Source organism: Anomaloglossus baeobatrachus, chromosome 1 (assembly GCF_048569485.1).
Source record: "Anomaloglossus baeobatrachus isolate aAnoBae1 chromosome 1, aAnoBae1.hap1, whole genome shotgun sequence".
NCBI classification, from domain to species: domain Eukaryota; kingdom Metazoa; phylum Chordata; class Amphibia; order Anura; family Aromobatidae; genus Anomaloglossus; species Anomaloglossus baeobatrachus.
This window is the reverse complement of record NC_134353.1, coordinates 659,218,589-659,239,848: the sequence shown is the minus strand read 5'-3', so window position 1 is coordinate 659,239,848 and position 21,260 is coordinate 659,218,589. Positions and strand designations below refer to the sequence as shown.

The 21,260-nt window shown below is 47.2% G+C and overlaps 1 protein-coding gene across 2 annotated transcripts in view; it reads right to left on the bottom strand.

Moving 5' to 3' along the window:
- The window catches only part of RHBDD3 (rhomboid domain containing 3), a 55,431-nt gene that overhangs the window by 25,793 nt on the left and 8,378 nt on the right, over positions 1–21,260 (bottom strand). The window contains exons 2-3 of one of the 2 annotated variants that reach the window (XM_075319993.1): positions 6,774–6,908; positions 5,034–5,191 (exon numbers count right to left, since the gene is read on the bottom strand). In XM_075319993.1, coding sequence (XP_075176108.1) covers positions 5,034–5,169 — 136 coding nt within the window. In that variant the 5' untranslated portion in view covers positions 5,170–5,191; positions 6,774–6,908. The remainder of the gene's footprint in view (positions 1–5,033; positions 5,192–6,773; positions 6,909–21,260) is intronic. The other variant, XM_075319992.1, reaches the window with a different exon arrangement.

The following is a 21,260-nucleotide window of genomic DNA, read 5'->3' as shown; positions in this document are numbered from 1 at the left end:
TGCTGGTGACCGGAGACGTCGAGTCTCTGTACACCAGCATCAGACATAGCGATGGTCTCCGGGCTACCAGATTTTTTCTTGATATGTCCAACTTACCCGGAGACATAGTTGATTTAATTATGGAGTTACTGGAATTTACTTTAACACACAACTTTTTTGTTTTTAAGGGGTCCTTTTACCTGCAGCTCCAGGGCACGGCTATGGGGGCGGCTTTTGCCCCCTCGTATGCCAATTTGTTCCTGGGGCTGTGGGAGAGGGACCTCTTCCTGTCAGATCATTTGTCGTCGATGGACCGTGTCCCCTTTTGGACACGGTACATCGACGACATATTTTTGATCTGGCAGGGTGTGGAATCTGATCTCCATAATTTCTTCAAATCTCTGAATTCTAATGATGTGAACATCCGCATCACATATACTCACCACTCACAGTCCATTGACTTCCTTGATGTCACGGTTAGGAGAGACTCTTCCAACATTTTACAGACCGATATCTATCGTAAGGAGACTGCTGGGAACATGCTACTACATGCCTCTTCTTCTCACCCGGGTTTTATGATTAAGTCCATCCCCGTGGGCCAGTTTCTGCGCCTCCGCAGGATCTGTTCCACGGATTTGGACTTTGAGACCAGAGCAGTCGAATTAAAACAGAGGTTCTATGCCCGTGGGTAAAGTAGGAGATGTGTCAAAAAAGCTTACAACAGGGCTAGACACCATACTAGACACTCTTTACTACACGCCCCTAAAAAATCCAGTTCAGGGGAGACGATGAGATTTGTTACGGATTATCATGGCCAATTTGCTGCCATGCGATCCTGCTTACAGAAATTCTGGCCGGTGTTACAGGCAGATTCAGTATTGGCCAAGATTATTCCAGACAGACCTATGATGAGTATACGTAGATCCAAAAATCTACGTGACTATTTGGTTACGAGCCATTACGAGTGCATAACTCAACCTTCTCCTTTTGGTCCTGTGCTCCCCCGTACTGGTTGTGTTGCTTGCGGACATTGCGTCGCCTGGCAAAATATTGATAGGGCAGACTCATTTATTGACTCTATGGGAATTCGTAATTTTAAAATAAAAAAATTTATTACATGCACTACTACTGCAGTAATCTATTACGCTTTGTGTCCGTGCCCAAAAATGTATGTGGGACTCACGACTAGGCCTCTCAAGACTAGAGTTAGAGAACACGTCAATGGGATAAAGGCAGCAGCAGAATGCCAAGATATCTCCCTACTAAAAAACATTCCTCGCCATTTTTTCCTACACCACCATTCAGATCCCAAATTATTTCGAGTTAGAGGCATTGATTGCCTTGAGTCGAATATACGTGGTGGAAAAATTAGTCAAAGGTTGGCGAGGATGGAGACAAGGTGGATCTGGACTCTAAAAACCCTGTGCCCCATGGGCCTCAATGAATATATATCATATTCCTCTTTTTTGTGATTTTGTGGTTCCTGGAGGTTTCCTCCTTTTAAAGTGCCGTTCATGTTTTAAGTTTGTGTTTTTATCCTTTTTATTAGACACGTCCCATCTGTGATTCTTTACATCTATGACAGTTTGGACCTCTAGCAGGATATGCCATCGGCATCTTCGAGTGAACATTAAATATATTCTGTGTCTGAATGCTGTGATTTTCTTATTATCCCAGTACCATCGTGTGGTGCCTGCCTATATATTTGCAATTTTGATATGTAACTTTTAATATCACTCCATTACTTGTTGTTGTCAGAAATTGAATTTATGACTTCCACGTGCGTATGTGGGTGTGTGTATGCACATGGTTAGTGCGTATGCATATTCATACATGTACGTATATCTGGGTTGGCGTGTGTCTGTGCACATTGGAAATAATTTTATTCCATACTGAGTGTTTATTTAGCACTCTGAATACTTGTGTTCATTTTTGAATATATGATAGATTATACTAATATACTTAGAATTGGTTTCCAATGTGACCATTCACTAACATACCGGCCACAGATACGGATGTCCCTTGACATGTCTTTTGGATATATATTGTACATATCCAATGCTATCATCCCTTGTAGGGCTACATTGTATATAGGCAGTTATGGCCATCTCATTTGTTTATTCTCTTTTTATATATATAATAATTATGCGGATGTGCTAAGTTCTGCATGTCTATAGTGTAGTATATCTTTATTCTATACCTGTGCACAGATGTATTTAAGATGGTCATCCTGCTTGCTTTTGTATAAATCTTTTATATCGCTGCATTAGCATTACCTTATTCTAGCCTTTGCATATGACGGTCTATCTGGGCGTGCACGCATGTGTGCCTCTCGCTCTGGGGCGTTTTCGCATTACTGTGTCACCATGCCTCGCGCGGTGTCCGCTCACGTGACTGACGCGTGATTCATCACGTGGTGGTCACGTGACCGTGACATCGGGCGACGCATGACGCGGTGGGTGAACGGCGTCCTAGAGTGTTATGGCAACACATGCGTCACATTACCGCCCACAATCCGATTGGACGGTGTCTCCTTTTTAATGCGCACTTCCCTCACTCACACCACTCCCCCTGACGAAGGCATTTCCCGCCGAAACGGCCGTCGGGTGAACGCCGGTCCAGGCCTCCCGGTTTCTTAATACAGGTATATTTATTTCTTGGGACATTGCTCCCTGTGAGTTCTCTTTATGGCCGACATGGTCCTCATATTCAATATACAATAGAGTCCACGGGGTGACTTTTGTTACACATGTTGTACCATCTGCTCTTGTATATATTTATATGCCTGTGTTTTCCGACAACTTTGCCCATTTCTACCATGTATATAACTACTTCAATCTACTATGTATACTACTATGTATATGGTTCCTAAGTGATTGACTTTTTATCCACCGGGAGTTCTGTAATCGGTGTCTCTTGGATTGTGCCGCTCACCATTTACCTTAATAAAGCTTCTTTTTCACTTTGCAATTGGGCTTTGGTCGTTCCTTCCTCTCTTTTTTTTTTTTTGGTTCTCACTTACCACGACTTGCCCTAGTCCTTTCCAAACCTATACCTATTGATTCTCCTTGTTACAGTATGTACTTAATATCGCTAACATGGATTGGTTGAGAGTTGTTCTTAATATCTTCTATGGTGGCCTCATCTCCAAGCAGTGCCATCTCCTCCTCATACCACACAATACATTAACTTTTTTGGGTATTTACCTCCAGCTCCCGTCTTTCCTCCCTTTGCTGTGGAAATTGTTCCTCGGTGCCATCTTGCAGGCAAGCGTTTTCCAATGCCTCAATTAGTTGCTCCTTAGAGAGTCCTTTGTAGCCGACTCCTAATTCACGGGCCATTGTTTGTAGGCTCACCACAGTCCAGTTCCTGAGGTTCTGATTCCAGATGTTAATGGGCCGTTGTCCTCCATTCTTTCTGCTCTGATCCCGCCGCTGCCACCAGTTTGTGACGGGGTATGCGACAGAGCAGTAAGGGACACCAGACCAATGAACAATCCAAGAAGATTTAATGAGACAGGGAGCATAAAACGTCCAATAATAAAATGGTTCTTTAGAGTCCACACAAAGGAAAAAGATCCAGGGGCACCGCCTGGTATTCCGATGCCAGGGAAAATAGGGCAATGGTCCTTATAAGAGTTCCTTGAGTCCAACAGGGGGAACCATAAAACAGAATCGCACGTGGCCACTGATCTCCAGTCTGCAACAGTCCATACACATTCTCTATGATCCAGCCTCAGCCATAGGTCCTCATCCTTCTCCAGCCGATATCCAACTAACCTAACATGGGTCTCATTGTTCTTTTCTCCTGGGATCAGCCCCTTAGGTGGGCACACCTCCTTCTAGACATCTGATTCATGAATGGACTTTAGGGTACCTTCACACTTAGCGATGCAGCAGCGATCCGACCAGCGATCTGACCTGGTCAGGATCGCTGCTGCATCGCTACATGGTCGCTGGTGAGCTGTCAAACAGGCAGATCTCACCAGCGACCACTGAACAGCCCCCAGCCAGCAGCGACGTGCAAGCGACGCTGCGCTTGTACGGAGCCGCCGACTGGAAGCTGCGGAGACTGGTAACTAAGGTAAACATCGGGTATGGTTACCCGATGTTTACATTAGTTACCAGCGCTGTGTGCAGGGAGCAGGGAGCCGCGCACACTGAGCGCTGGCTCCTTGCTCTCCTAGCTGCTATACACATCGGGTTAATTAACCCGATGTGTACAGCAGCTACATGTGCAGAGAGCCGGAGCCGGCAGCACAGGCAGCGTGAGAGCTGCGGAGGCTGGTAACTAAGGTAAATATCGGGTAACCACCTTGGTTACCCGATGTTTATCTTGGTTACAAGCTTACCTCAGCTGTCAGACGCCGGCTCCTGCTCCCTGCTCGCTTCATTTCGTCGCTCTCTCGCTGTCACACACAGCGATGTGTGTGTCACAGCGGGAGAGCGGCTTTGAAGAAAACGAACCAGGGCTGTGTGTAACGAGCAGCGATCTCGCAGCAGGGGCCAGATCGCTGCTCAGTGTCACACACAGCGAGATCGCTAATGAGGTCACTGCTGCGTCACAAAAAGCGTGACTCAGCAGCGATCTCGGCAGCGAGCTCGCTGTGTGTGAAGCACCCCTTAGACTCCTGGCTCTGTTCTGTTTACCAAGTTGTAGATTGGAGAAGTCCCATGCTGAGAAGAACAATATATATATGCAACCCCCACCAAATCAATGACATAATATTACAGCAAATACAGTGAGAAGGTAAAATACATCACATGGCATCTTATACAAAAATATGGGATGGAGAAAACTACATACATCATGACAGAGGTGACTGCCGAATTTGCGGTGAGTGTTGTGCTCAGACACACCAGCAAAGGAAAATTGCAGCCCCCAGTGGCTGCAGGAAAAACATAATAATAAAAACCTGCTAAAACACATTTCATTTTGTATTAAAAATAATTGATTACATAATGAATAATACAAACATAAAAATCATGGCGCCTTCCCTTTAACATATTGTTATTACAATGTTGTTGCATAACTTATGTAATGATTTTTCTCACCATCCCAAACTTCTTGTAATGTTTCCAGATGTAGCTGCAAGTCACTGAATGACAGAAAGATATTCCCCAGTATTAGCGAAAGCATCAGGAACAGGCATCCTAGTGGGGGGCCTTTTCTAATCATTAATCTCAGCATCTCTGTAGGGAGTGTGAATGCCCTGCAAAACAGAACAGATATTGTAGGAGATTACCAGGGCAAAGGCTTCTCTTTTAAAGGGAACCTGTCATCAGGAATTTGGCTTTCAACCTAAACGTTTCCCCCTCTGCAGCTCGTGGGCTGCATTCTAGGAAGGTTTTTGTACTTTTTGTGCCCCTTTTTAAACCAAAATAAACACTTTATAAACTTGTACCTTTCTGTTTGAAAATCTTGTTAATTTTCCATGGGGGCGGGCCGTGTGGCGTCCGTTGCTGTAGCTTACGCCGTCCCCCATGCTCCAAATCATGCCTCATAACACCGCCCACTGCGCCGAGGTCCCGTGCACGCCGGGACACCTAGTGACGTGATCGCATGCACGAGAGTATGGGCGGCGCTGTGATTGCATCGCAAGTGCGCGCCCATACTCTCGTGTGCGCGCTCTCCCCTCTGTACGTCGCTCAGATCCTCTGCTTCTCCTGTGCTCCGCTCCTCCCATCTATTTCCTGCTGCAGGGTACGATGGGAAGGAGGTGACGTCGGGCCGGCGCAGTACGCTGGAGGCAGTGGGGAAAGGGCGGGCACGAGAGTATGGGCGCGCACTTGCGATGCAATCACAGCGCCGCCCATACTCTCGTGCATGCGATCACGTCACTAGGTGTCCCGGCGTGCACGGGACCTCGGCGCAGTGGGCGGTGTTATGAGGCATGATTTGGAGCATGGGGGACGGCGTAAGATACAGCAACGGACGCCACACGGCCCGCCCCCATGGAAAATTAACAAGATTTTCAAACAGAAAGGTACAAGTTTATAAAGTGTTTATTTTGGTTTAAAAAGGGGCACAAAAAGTACAAAAACCTTCCTAGAATGCAGCCCACGAGCTGCAGAGGGGGAAACGTTTAGGTTGAAAGCCAAATTCCTGATGACAGGTTCCCTTTAATTTCTGCATCATTGAATTCTGAGCGCTATCGCTTTTTTGCATATAGAAGGTAATGAGGGTGAAGGGTCTCCCTCTCTCACCCCATTGGCTTCCCTGTTACACGATTTCGGGCTTCTATGGTTGTCAATGCACCTGGAGATCAAAGAATGACCTCTGTGTCTGTCAGGTACGGTGGCCTATTAGGCTCTGCCTTAAAGGGAATTTGTCACCAGGTCTTTGCTCCCCCATCTGAGAGCAGCATAATGTAGAGATAGAGATCCTGATTCCAGCGATGTGTCACTTACTGAGCTGTTTGCTGTCATTTTGATAAAATCAATGTTTTCTCTGCTGCAGATTTAGCAGTTATACAGGGCTGATGAATATGCTGGACTACCTGGCAGCACACCAAGTAGTCCTCTAATGATAATCTACTGCTGATTAAACAGTGATTTTATCATAATTACACTAAGCAGCCCAGTAAGTGACATATCGCTGGAATCAGGATCTCTGCCCCTACGTTATGTTGCTCTCAGATTAGGTGGCAAAAACCTGGTGACAGATTCCCTTAAAGGGGTATTCCCATCTCCAGCACAATTATGGCGATACCACAATTGTATAATTTTATTTCTGTTTTACTACTATTATATATTTCATGCACTGAAAACAACAATAACTTCTTTTTGTGTTACCATATTCTGCCATTTATTTTCAATTCCCATCAGTGCAACCGTAAACTGTAGTAGGACTTTATCTTTCCATGACACCATATAGTTTTCCGAGGTACAATTTTCTGGTACATTTTGATTACTTTCTAGAACCCGTTTCTGTAGGTTGAATGCACAAAAAAAATTATGGATGTTTTCGATTTCATTGAAGCGTTGTTCACTATTCACTTTAATACACACATTAACTTTATTCTGCAGGTCTATACATTAATGACAATACCCAGCTTCTATAGATTTTCTTTTAATTGTAATACTTTCCCACAAAAGAGATAAAGCTTCACTTTTTATTTCCGTTTTGTTTTGGGTTTTTTACCAGCAACTCTGGTTTTGTTTTGTTTGTTTGCAGCATGCATCATCTATATATATAAAAGCTGATGTGATTACTCGTGGTTTCTCGCTAATCCCTCCCCTCCACGTCACATCATCACAGCCGATCCTCCCACATACAGTTAGGTCCAGAAATATTTGGACAGTGACACAAGTTTTGTTATTTTAGCCGTTTACAAAAACATGTTCAGAAATACAATTATATATATAATATGGGCTGAAAGTGCACACTCCCAGCTGCAATATGAGAGTTTTCACATCCAAATCGGAGAAAGGGTTTAGGAATCATAGCTCTGTAATGCATAGCCTCCTCTTTTTCAAGGGACCAAAAGTAATTGGACAAGGGACTCTAAGGGCTGCAATTAACTCTGAAGGCGTCTCCCTCGTTAACCTGTAATCAATGAAGTAGTTAAAAGGTCTGGGGTTGATTACAGGTGTGTGGTTTTGCATTTGGAAGCTGTTGCTGTGACCAGACAACATGAGGTCTAAGGAACTCTCAATTGAGGTGAAGCAGAACATCCTGAGGCTGAAAAAAAAGAAATAATCCATCAGAGAGATAGCAGACATGCTTGGAGTAGCAAAATCAACAGTCGGGTACATTCTGAGAAAAAAGGAATTGACTGGTGAGCTTGGGAACTCAAAAAGGCCTGGGCGTCCACGGATGACAACAGTGGTGGATGATCGCCGCATACTTTCTTTGGTGAAGAAGAACCCGTTCACAACATCAACTGAAGTCCAGAACACTCTCAGTGAGGTAGGTGTATCTGTCTCTAAGTCAACAGTAAAGAGAAGACTCCATGAAAGTAAATACAAAGGGTTCACATCTAGATGCAAACCATTCATCAATTCCAAAAATAGACAGGCCAGAGTTAAATTTGCTGAAAAACACCTCATGAAGCCAGCTCAGTTCTGGAAAAGTATTCTATGGACAGATGAGACCAAGATCAACCTGTACCAGAATGATGGGAAGAAAAAAGTTTGGAGAAGAAAGGGAACGGCATCCCTTTGTCACGTGATAGTATTTTGAACACGCCCCTATCACGTGACAAAGGGACGTCATCCCTGGAAGCAGCCCATACAGTCTAGCATCTACACTGAGCACAGTGTGACGCTGGAGAGGTTTGCGTGCTCACGAGATTATGGGCGGGTACTTGCTGATAACAGTCACAGTCCCGCCCATAATCACTTGCCTGCGCACACGTCACCAGCAGTCACAGTGCTCAGTCCCGTGAGACTGGCACTGGGCATGCGCGGGGATGGCTGGAGCAGTGGGCGGCGTCCAAAAGTGTGGAAATCAGCGATGGGGGCGGCATACAGGACCAAGGGGCAGAATAACGGCCATCAGGCAGCCCGCCCCGTGTCAGATTTATAGAATCCGAAGCCAAAAAGGTACCTCTTTATAAACTCTTTTTTTTGGTCAGAAAGGGGGCACAATACTAACAGGGACCTTTCTAGAATGCAGCCCAGGAGCTGCAGAGGGGGAATCTGTGAGGTTTTAGGGGAAATTTCTGCTGACAGGTTCCCTTTAAGGCAGTGATTGCCTCCAAAGGATTCGCAACAAAATATTGAAAATAAAAATGTTTTGTTTGGGTTTGGTTTATTTGTCCAATTACTTTTGACCTCCTAAAATGTGGAGTGTTTGTAAAGAAATGTGTACAATTCCTACAATTTCTATCAGATATTTTTATTCAAACCTTCAAATTAAACGTTACAATCTGCACTTGAATTCTGTTGTAGAGATTTCATTTCAAATCCAATGTGGTGGCATGCAGAGCCCAACTCGCGAAAATTGTGTCACTGTCCAAATATTTCTGGACCTAACTGTATAAACTTCACCTCATCCAGCACCATCACAACCAGGGCTGCCACTAGGAATGTCAGGGCCCCATACTGGCAAAATTATGGGGCCCCCTTGAGACTCCACCCCAGCTCCGCCTCCACCCCGCAAACCTTCCACAGTCCGCCACCACTCTTGGAAAAACATATTTTCATAATACACACTCTACACCTCCCTGCTCCATAATACACTCTCTACACCGCCCCTCTCCATAATGCACCTTCTACACCGCCCCTCTACATAACACCATAACACACCACCTACACAGCCTCTTTCCATAATATACGTTCTACACCTCCCTGCTCCATAATACACGCTCTACACCTCCCTGCTCCATAATACACGCTCTACATCGCCTCTTTCCGTAATACACGCTCTACACTGCCCCCCTCCGTCACACTCTGCCCTCCTCCATCACACTCTGCCCCCCTCCGTCAGCACCTCTCTTGTCACACTCTGCCTCTCACACTCAGCACGTCTCGTCACACCGAGCCCCTCACACTGAGCACCTCTTGTCACACTGAGCCCATCACACTCTGCCCCTCTCTTGTCACAGTCTGCCCCTCTCTTGTCACACTCTGCCCTTCTCTTGTCACACTGAGCCCATCACACTCTGCCCCTCTCTTGTCACACACTGCCACTCTTTTGTCACACTGAGCCCATCACACTCTGCCCCTCTTTTGTCACAGTCTGCCCCTCTCTTGTCACACACTGCCCCTCTCTTATCAAACTGACCCATCACACTCTGCCCCTCTCTTGTCACACTGAGCCCATCACACTCTGCCCCTCTCTTGTCACACTCTGCCTCTCTCTTGTCACACTCTGCCCCTCACTTGTCACACTCTGCCCCTCTCTTGTCACACTCTGCCCCTCTCTTGTCACACTCTGCCCCTCTCTTGTCACACTGAGCCCATCACACTCTGCCCCTCTTTTGTCACAGTCTGCCCCTCTCTTGTCACAGTCTGCCTCTCTCTTGTCACAGTCTGCCCCTCTCTTGTCACACTCTGCCCCTCACACTGAGCCCATCACACTCTGCCCCTCTCTTGTCACAGTCTGCCCCTTTCTTGTCACAGTCTGCCTCTCTCTTGTCACACTGAGCCCATCACACTCTGCCCCTCTCTTGTCACACTCTGCCCCTCACACTGAGCCCATCACACTCTGCCCCTCTCTTGTCACACTCTGCCCCTCTCTTGTCACACTCTGCCCCTCTCTTGTCACACTGAGCCCATCACACTCTGCCCCTCTTTTGTCACAGTCTGCCCCTCTCTTGTCACAGTCTGCCTCTCTCTTGTCAGTCTGCCCCTCTCTTGTCACACTCTGCCCCTCACACTGAGCCCATCACACTCTGCCCCTCTCTTGTCACAGTCTGCCCCTCTCTTGTCACACTCTGCCCTTCTCTTGTCACACTGAGCCCATCACACTCTGCCCCTCTCTTGTCACACACTGCCACTCTTTTGTCACACTGAGCCCATCACACTCTGCCCCTCTTTTGTCACAGTCTGCCCCTCTCTTGTCACACACTGCCCCTCTCTTATCAAACTGACCCATCACACTCTGCCCCTCTCTTGTCACACTGAGCCCATCACACTCTGCCCCTCTCTTGTCACACTCTGCCTCTCTCTTGTCACACTCTGCCCCTCACTTGTCACACTCTGCCCCTCTCTTGTCACACTCTGCCCCTCTCTTGTCACACTCTGCCCCTCTCTTGTCACACTGAGCCCATCACACTCTGCCCCTCTTTTGTCACAGTCTGCCCCTCTCTTGTCACAGTCTGCCTCTCTCTTGTCACAGTCTGCCCCTCTCTTGTCACACTCTGCCCCTCACACTGAGCCCATCACACTCTGCCCCTCTCTTGTCACAGTCTGCCCCTCTCTTGTCACAGTCTGCCCCTTTCTTGTCACAGTCTGCCTCTATCTTGTCACACTGAGCCCATCACACTCTGCCCCTCTCTTGTCACACTCTGCCCCTCACACTGAGCCCATCACACTCTGCCCCTCTCTTGTCACACTCTGCCCCTCTCTTGTCACACTCTGCCCCTCTCTTGTCACACTGAGCCCATCACACTCTGCCCCTCTTTTGTCACAGTCTGCCCCTCTCTTGTCACAGTCTGCCTCTCTCTTGTCAGTCTGCCCCTCTCTTGTCACACTCTGCCCCTCACACTGAGCCCATCACACTCTGCCCCTCTCTTGTCACAGTCTGCCCCTTTCTTGTCACAGTCTGCCTCTCTCTTGTCACACTGAGCCCATCACACTCTGCCCCTCTCTTGTCACACTCTGCCCCTCACACTGAGCCCATCACACTCTGCCCCTCTCTTGTCACACTCTGCCCCTCTCTTGTCACACTCTGCCCCTCTCTTGTCACACTGAGCCCATCACACTCTGCCCCTCTTTTGTCACAGTCTGCCCCTCTCTTGTCACAGTCTGCCTCTCTCTTGTCACAGTCTGCCCCTCTCTTGTCACACTCTGCCCCTCACACTGAGCCCATCACACTCTGCCCCTCTCTTGTCACAGTCTGCCCCTCTCTTGTCACAGTCTGCCCCTTTCTTGTCACAGTCTGCCTCTCTCTTGTCACACTGAGCCCATCACACTCTGCCCCTCTCTTGTCACACTCTGCCCCTCACACTGAGCCCATCACACTCTGCCCCTCTCTTGTCACACTCTGCCCCTCTCTTGTCACACTCTGCCCCCCTCTTGTCACACTCTGCCCCCCTCTTGTCACAGTCTACCTCTCTCTTGTCACACTGAGCCCATCACACTCTGCCCTTCACACTGAGCCCATCACACTCTGCCCCTCTCTTGTCACACTCTGCCCCTCTCTTGTCACACTCTGCCCCTCTCTTGTCACACTCTGCCCATCACACTCTGCCCCTCTCTTGTCACGATCTGCCCATCACAGTCTGCCCCTCTCTTGTCACACTCTGCCCCTCACACTCAGCACCACCCATGTCATCCTCTTCACTCATTACCTGTCATATGCCCTCACCTGCTGCAGCTACTCAAGTATCTTCTGGCTCCTGCCACATGGGGGTCACATGGGCATGACGTCATCGCAAGTCCTGCACGAGAGCAGATTAGAGCCTCCTGCCTCTGCAGTGCTCAGGTATTAAATCCCCTCTCCCCTCCCGCTTGAAAAACCCCACCCCATTTGCTAGATGGCAAAAGGAAATGGGAGATAAAACAACACAAAAAAAACTGTTTTAACATGGCCCTGGGAGGCAGCAGCTCCGGGCGACCACCCCCTGCCCCCCCAGTAGCTAAGCTACTGCTACACCTCCAGTATTAGTCACCAGTAACCCCCCCTCCTCCTCCTTATTGTCCCCTCTCACCTCTCCCTCCTCAGGCATCTCCGTACGGGACCCCCGCCGAGCTGCTTCTTCTCTTGTACGGGGCCCGGCCGCGCCGATGCTGTTCTTCTAGGGGCCCCGCCGCTGCTTCTCTCCGTGAAGGACCCGGCTGTGCCACTTCTGTTCCTGCCAGCCGACTAGGAACGTTTGAAATGACACATGCGCGCGCAGTACTGACGTCATCAGGGCAAGCCGCGTGTGTCACAGAGAAAGTGCCGGGCAGGGAACATAGGAGAGATTCCTGCGTTCCGCTGCCTGCACTGACTGTGTGGGGCTGCAGGATCGCTCCCTCCCCGGCACGCAGCGTGTGATGAGGGCGATCTGACCAAGGCCCCCCGAAGCCTGGAGCTCCGGACAACAGGTCAGATTGCCCTCATTACTGACCAGCGAGCAAGGGCCCCAGCCGCGCTCAGAGAATAAAAGGCTCCCACTACGGGGCCACAAACGCAGCTCTCGGGCAGACTTCACACTGCCGAATCAGGCAGCCCGACAGTGCCCCCCTTCACAGTTGCGCCCAGGGCAGATGCACCGCCAGCACCCCTCCTAGATACCGAGTATGCAGCTGCATACCCGGTATATCCAGCACACGTGGCTAATTTGCATGTGATGCAAATTAGCCACGTGTCTAGTGGCAAAAGCAACAGTGACTCGGGGGGGACCCGGTGAAGAGGGGTGGGGGCCCGGCTGGCCTGGGGCTTAATAAAGCTAAGTAATTGTCTCTGGCTCAGCCGGGCCCCCCCTCTTCACTGGGCCCCCTACACCAGTCTCAGTAGTAATGTCCTGATGGCGGCCCTGATCACAACCAGCACAGCAGTCTTGCATACATTGAGGAGGTGATCATGTGACCCCTGACTCCTCACCTCCATGTGACATCATCACAGGTCCTGTAAGCACAGAGACAAATCCTGTTGTGTACATTGCACACTCACACATCTCAAACTGAGCTGATTCAGCCAATGACAGACAAAGGCCGCGTAATGCTAAATTGCAACTCCCAGCATTTTTCATGTCACGTTTTCGTTCCACTGTCACTATTAACGTCTTGCTTTCCGTGTATCATTGGGATTCATGTTGCCAGTTGACAATTATCAACTTCCTTTATGCGTAATTCAACCACTTCAACAAAGGTAAACGTACATTTAATTGCATCCGCATTCTCCGAAAGAAAATGAACCAAGAAGAATCGCCAGCTCCATCTCACGGGCCGCAGGAAAATCCGGACAACGGTGCGGCAGCTGCTCGACAACAACAATATCGACAAAATCGTAGGATTGCTTATCAACAACGAACATCTGAGCAGATAGAGCTAGATAAGCAAAGCTATAGGGAAGCTTAACAACAAACCGCTCAGCAGAATGAATTAGATAGGAATGGTAGTGCCGAACGTTAGCTGGCTGAGAACAGCTAGTAATAAGTATATAATTCTATAGTATGGGTCAACATGAGACCTGGGCAAAGTGCAGCCCATGTGCCACATCTAGCTCTGTCTGTACTAGTCCAGACCAAGACAGCCAAAGGCCTGAAAACAGTGGCCCACAGGCCGCACCATGCCCTTGCTCGATGACCACACACAAACTGATGTTGCGATCTGCATTCTCATGATACAGGTGAATACACTGGTTAAGGACGGAGTTTGCTGACACAATAGATGTGATGACATCACTTCATCATGTCTGCTATGCTGAGTGTCACTGCACTTTTTCTTTTCTTTTTTTGCGGTGTTCACCTTGCGGGATAAATAATATGTTATAATACATGTTGTGGCTGCAGTGATACCAAATATGACGTTTTTAAGTTCTGATTGTGTTTTATTGGATTAAACATTTTTTTATTGGGAAAAGTAGGATTTTTAGTGTTACTGTGGTATATGGCAGACTCAGAAACTTTTATCAGGCCTCCAGTTGCCATAGCAAACCATGGGCACCATTAGGCTGAGTGCTTTCACTTTGTCCTTTGTCAAACTCCTCATATATCCCTGTGAATACTGGATTAAGGGAATCTGCCAGTAGGATAAATCTTTCCAGGTCATCTATATGGGCATATAGGTCTAAGAAGATAGGATCCACCCTACTAGGCAGTCTCCCTGCAGCGACCACACCACCATCAGCAGCACCATGACCACGTCTCCTATTTAATGGTTATGGTTTTACCCTTATGGCTCCTTATGGTTTTACGCCACAAAAATAATTCAAGGTAGAGAAGAGGCTGTATTAGGACTGTAAACACCAGGCTATATTAGAGCAGTTTGCACCAGGTAGTATTAGACCAGTATTGCATGAGGCTATGTTAAAGCTGTTTGCACCAGGCAGTATTAGAGCTGTTTGCAAAAGGCAGTATTAGAGCAGTATTGCACCAGGCGATGTTAGATAGACGAATATTGCACTAGGTGGTATTAGAGCTGCTTGCACCAGGCGATATTAGATCAGTATTGTACCACGCTATATTACAGCTGTTTGCACCAGGCGGTTTAGACCCGTAGCTTTCTCCTTTTTCAGGATCTATGGCTCAGTGATGGCTTAGTTTTTGTGTCTTGAGCTGACATTTTTAATGGTACCATTTTTGTGCAGATGCTAAGGGGTTAACAGGTACGGGTGAATCGCAGATCCACCTCTGCCTGTTAGCTGCACATGTCTGCTGTTCAAATCAGCAGACATGTGCGGGGATCACCATCGGCTCACCAGAGCAGCCGATAGTGATTACACCGACATTATCTAGGACGTACCCAGTAAGTCCAATGTTGGTAAGAGTTTAGAGCTGTTTGCACCAGGCAATGTTACACCAGTATGCACCAGGCTATATTGGAGCTGTTTGCACAAGGCGGTATTACAGCAGTATTGCACCTGGTGGTATTAAAGCAGTATTACACCAGGTGGTATCAGAGCAGTATTGCAGGAAGCTATATTAGAGATGCTTGCACCATGCGGTATTAGCGCTGGTTGCACCAGGTGGTATTCGACTTGTTTGCACCAGGCGATATCAGAGCTGATTAAACTAGCTGGTATTGCACTCTTCAGTGCACCAAGATTAGAATGCAAAATGGTGGTGCAACCTGTGATCCAACCTTAACAGACCGGGTCACGTAGTGCGCCAGTAAATCACAGCCATACCAATACTTGTCATGACTGTGATGGTTCCACTAGTGCCCACAGCCTTAAGGCTGCTTTACACCAGACAATCTATCGTGCGATAGATCGTCGGGGTCACGGTTTTTGTGACGCACATCCGGCATCGCTGGCGATGCCGGCCTGTGTGACACCTCCTAGCGACGCAGTATTGCTCACAAATCGTGAGTCGTGTACTGGTTGCTAGGTTCCATAATATCGTTTCATTTAGTTGTTCATCGTTTCCGGGGTAGCACACGTCGCTCCGTGTGACACCCCGGGAACGATGAACAGCAGCTCACCTGCGTCACGCGGCCGCCGCCGGCTATGTGAAGGAAGGAGGTGGGCGGGATGTTTATGTCCCGCTCATCTCCGCCCCTCCGCTTCCATTGGCTGGCGGCCATGTGACGTCGCTGTGACGCCAAACGTCCCTCCCACTCCAGGAAGTGGACGTTCGCCGCCCACAGCGAGGTCGCACGAGAGGTAAGTATGTGTGACGGGGGTTACTGACTTTGTGCGACACGGGCAGCGATTTGCCTTTAGGCTGTGTCCGCACTTTGCCTTTCCATCTGCGTTTCAGGTGCATTTTAGGTCATTTTTGAACTGCAACGTTTTCATGCCAAAAGGCTTGCGTTTTGTTTTTCCAGCAAAGTGTATGGAAAATGTGGATTTGCTGTCTGCACTTAGCGTTTCAAAACGCAGCGTTTAATTTGCATATTTTGTGGCAAAAACCATGCATTCAAAGAAGCAGCATGTCAACTGTTTGGTTTTTTTTTTGCCATTTTGGTTGCGTTTTGCTAACATGGAAGTCAATGAGAAATGGGAAAAAGCAAGAAACATCAAAATTCCAGCGTTTTACCTGCTTTTTAGGTGCTGAAAACATGCGTTTTGGACTTAAAAAACACATGCTTTTCTGACATTGAAATAATGGTATAATATGACCCTTAACACACACATAGTCCGACAAATAAATTAAAGAAAAATATTAATTTATTGATATTTTTCCGCTAAATAGTATAAAACCGCTATAATTATATGTAATATAACTATTTTATTCATTTTTTCATAAATTAGATGTATGCTCCTTTTTTTTCTATTTTTTCATTATATTTGACTGTTTAAACTTTATTTAGTTGTGTCTTTATGTTCAAAATAAATGTCAAAACGCAATGGAAAAGCATGTAAAAAGCGCTAAAAATCGTGGCAAAAACACGGTAAATACGCATGCGTTTTTACCGCTATTTTGTGGACAAAAGCAACTTTGGCAAAATCAATTACTGCCTAAATGTGCGTTTTGACATGCATTTAGGACGACGCAAAGTGCGGACATAGCCTAAGGCCTTTTTCACACGTTTGTGCAAAACACACATGCTTTGCACGGTCCGTGGTGTAGGTGTGTGTGTGTTCAGCGTGTGCTGTCAGGATGCTATCTGTGTGACATCCACATATCACACTGACTTCTATACTTACCTGTCCATGGTGCTGCTGTGTCCGGTGTTGCTGCTGCTTCCGGTCCGAGGTGCAGTGTATATGCAATGAGCACAATGAGTTGGAGTTGGAAGCAAGTGACAGCAGCGACAGAGACATTAGTGGTGGAGACAGGTCAGTATAGAAAATAATTTTATTTCACAGGCACGTGTTTTCTCCGGTACATGTCACGCGGATCACATTAGTGTGCGGTCTGTGTGACACCAGTGCTAACAAAACAAAACAATCACTGATCTTGGGGAGACCAGCCAGAGAAAAACACTGCCGGCAGCCAGCGAGGGCGCTCAAGACAGTGAAATCCTAGGTACATTGCCCCCTGGGAAATATGCAAATCTAAAAGGTCCGTGGAGCCTCTGTTAGGAGTCTCAACACAGAAACCAGCCAGATATCCCTCCGGGAAGAGCCCAGCCAAGGGGTGACTCATTTTTTGGAAACCACCATAACCACCATATTAAGTGGCCCTTATAGTCAATATTCAACTTTTCGACAAGTTTAAAGATATGACAAGGGAAACACCAAGGCCAGGTATCCATCCACAGACAGCCGTTTCGGGGTATTGCCCCTCATCAGTGTGGAGTAGGATACTGGCTGGGTGGGAGCAATGCCTAGTAGACCAACAAAACAAAACAATCACTGATCTCGGGGAGACCAGCCAGAGAAAAACACTGTCGGCAGCCAGCGAGGGCGCTCAAGACAGTGAAATCCTAGGTACAAGTCGCTGGCTGCCGGCAGTGTTTTTCTCTGGCTGGTCTCCCTGAGATCAGTGATTGTTTTGTTTTGTTGGTCTACTAGGCATTGCTCCCACCCAGCCAGTATCCTACTCCACACTGATGAGGGGCAATACCCCGAAACGGCTGTCTGTGGATGGATACCTGGCCTTGGTGTTTCCCTTGTCATATCTTTAAACTTGTCGAAAAGTTGGATATTGACTATAAGGGCCACTTAATATGGTGGTTATGATGGTCTCCTAAAAAGAGTCACCCCTTGGCTGGGCTCTTCCCGGAGGGATATCTGGCTGGTTTCTGTGTTGAGACTCCTAACAGAGGCTCCACGGACCTTTTTGATTTGACACCAGTGCTGACGGAGAAAAACGGACATGTCTACGAGTGGAGCAGACAGACACACGTATGCTCCACATGGACACACGGTCCTTGTGAAAACAGGCAGGTGTGGGCAAACCCATTGATATTATTGGGTCTACGTGTGCCAGTGTCTCCGGTACGTGTGAAAACGGAAGTGGACATGAATGCGTTGCAGCATGTCAACATGCTCCTTTTGGCTGGTGAACCAGTAACATGGATGTCCGTGTTTGGGGTTCTACACCGGACACTAGGTGTCTGGTACGAACCCCAAACCTTACAGTTCGGGTTCGCTCATCCCTAGTCACGATTGCTGGTATACAATGTGCACAGTGTTTTGCATCAGTGTTTGTAAGCCAAAGCCAGGAGTGGAAATTACAGGAAAAAAATTCTAATTCTGTCTTTTGAAGAGACTCCTGGTTTTGGCATAGAAATACTTATGAAAAATACTAATGTGCGAATGGGGATCATGCTGTAATACTGCTGTGAAAGATCATAAACTACCTGGCAGCAGCTCTTTAAATGCATGGAAGCTGCTGCAAAGGGATAAAAAGGAACCAGTCAGCAGATTCATGCTGTCTAACCACAGAACTGACAGCGCAGCCATTACAATGACTTATGCTGTACTATAATAATGGTTCAGAGAAAGCAGATCTAACCCAGGATTGGCTTTGTTTGGACCTTTTTTTGTTTCCTCTTGTTTCAAGAGCAAGTATTGTTTTATCTTTCTATGGACACAGTCACGAGGGCTTGTTTCTATGTGGGGCGAGTTGCTGTTTTAAATTAGACTATTCATTTTACCATACAATAAATGTACTGAAAAGTGGAAAAAACATCCAAGTGTGCTGAAATTGGGAAAAAGGCAGTTCTCCTATTGGCCCTTTTTTATGGTGTTCAATGTCTGGTGAAAACGAACTGGCAACACGATTCTTCATGTCAGTATGAATATTGCGCTCCTGAATTTATCCATTTTTTTTTTTTTTTTTTTTAAATGTTTGACATAAAAAAAATAAGAGAGTCTTTGTCACTCTTTTATGAAACCTGTAACTTTTTCCGTCTGGGGGGGCTGAGTGAGGGATAGGTTTTTTGAGACCTTGAACTGATGTTTTTATTGACACCATTTTAAGGTACATGCAATATCGCCTTTTTATTGAATTTTTGCGGAAAGTGCAGGGACCGAAAGATGGCAATTCTGGTATTTGGATTTTTTTTTTGCGGTTTAATAATGCTTGATTTAAATAATTGTCTATGTTGATAGACCGGACTTTTTTGTACATGAAGATTCCAAATGTTTATTTTTAAACATTTTTTTGTATAAGAGGAAAATAAGGGTGATTTAAACTTAGGTTTTGGTTTTTTTTTTAATTTTTACTTTAATTTTTAGTCCTTTCAGGTGACTTCAACCTCTGATCAACAGTGTTTCAGTATATAGCAAAATCGTAGTTCTCCTATGAAACAAAGTCTGTAGCTGACCTTTACAGGAGGACTAAGGCTGAGTTCACATGTCCTGTAATCATGCATTAGCACGGATCCTGCAAAGATCCGTTGGGAAAAAAGTTCTGCAAACACAATTGTTTTGGGCGTTGTTAAATAACTGATGTCTGCTGGATCCGTTTTTATTAACATGGGAGTCTATGGAGAACGGATCCGTTAACGGATTGCTATTTAGTAATCCGTTATTCTTCCATTTGTAAAGGATCAATTTTTTCTTACAAGATCTATTTCAAATGGAATCCATTAACGGATGCATTCTCCATGGACTTTGATGTTGAAAAGACGGATCCAGCAGACATCATTTTGCCAACGGATCTCTGCAGAATCCGTTCTAACTGGATGATTACAGAACAAGTGAAATCAGTCTAACATAGTAGTTCCAAGTCCAACGGGTGTCATGGTATCCCAGTTGTTGCCCTGATTGTACACTGGGGCGTTGGCAGTCGGTGCACGCAGAGAGATTGACAGTGGCTTTTAAAGGGAATCTGTTACCAGGTTTTTGCTACCCCAACTAAGCGAAGCATAATGTAGTGACAGAGACCCTGATTCCAGGGATGTGTTACTTATTGGGGTGCTTGGTATCATTATGATAAAAACAATGTTTTCTCTGCTGCAGATCTAGCATTATTTGAATGTAGAACAGGGTTATAATGAGCACATGCAGCTGTTGGACTACCTGACCACATACCAAGTAGTCCTCTAATGATAAATTCCTGCTAATTAAAAGGTGATTTTATAAAAACTACACTAAGCAGCTCAGTAAGTAACACATCGCTGCAATTAGGGACTCTGCCCTTACATTATGCTGCTCACAGATTAGGTGGCAAGAACCTGTTGACAGATTCCCTTCTGTAACGCCCCACGGGGCAGGTGGTTAACCAACTCGTTGCGGGTCAGGTCAGGCGATGTCACGGGTGGCCTTGCCCGTTTCCGTTGCCCCGAGGCGTACAGTAAATGATGGAGAAAGCGGGGTGTTGGGGAAAGTTTGTCATGTCGCCATCTGTGGTATGCTGCCAGGGATTAGCCGCCGCTGCAGAATTCCTCATCGGGGCAGGTGTTATGGCAGCCAGGATGGTGTCGCTCCCCACAGGTGGAGCGGGCCTCGGGTGGATGACGAGGGCAGTAGTCCACAGGAGCGCCGGAAAAGACAGGGATGACACAGGGGGCTGCGGTTCAAAGTTCTCTTTACTCACAGTTGGTATGATGCCCTGGAGGTGCTGCTCTCCGCCGCGATGGGCCTAAGCCGGTCCCAGGTAAATCAGAGGCAATCACAGGTGTCTGTGGAGTGTGAGATCTCCCTTCCTTGCAATCGGTTGTGGATCCCCGTGGTTTGAAGCGACTTGGGGACCCCAGTGTCTCTGTTAAGTGTCCCATCCTGTATGCAGGTGACGTGGATCTTTGCCGTGGGGCCTGGCTCTAATCCCGACCCTGGATCCTATGTGTCACTGTGCTCCTGGGAAAATGGGTGGTGGGCGATACGACTTGAAATCCCCATCCCTGCAGATTCTGGCAGACAACATAGAGTATAATCTGCCCTGGGGCTTCTGCACCCTGTCAGTGCTGGCACTGTGGGAACGGTTAAGCTCGACCTCCAGCTACCATGTTCTCCTCTGTCTCACTATCTCCACCGGTTGCCTCTCGCCCTCTTCCAGTCTGCCCAGTTCTAACTAGAAGAGCTCTGAAGCACGCCTTCTAGGTACCGTGTTCTTCCGAGTCTCAGACTATTCTAAACTCAAACTGTTTGTGTGTTCCTACTTCTTCAGGCAGCCCCCACCTTTGGGA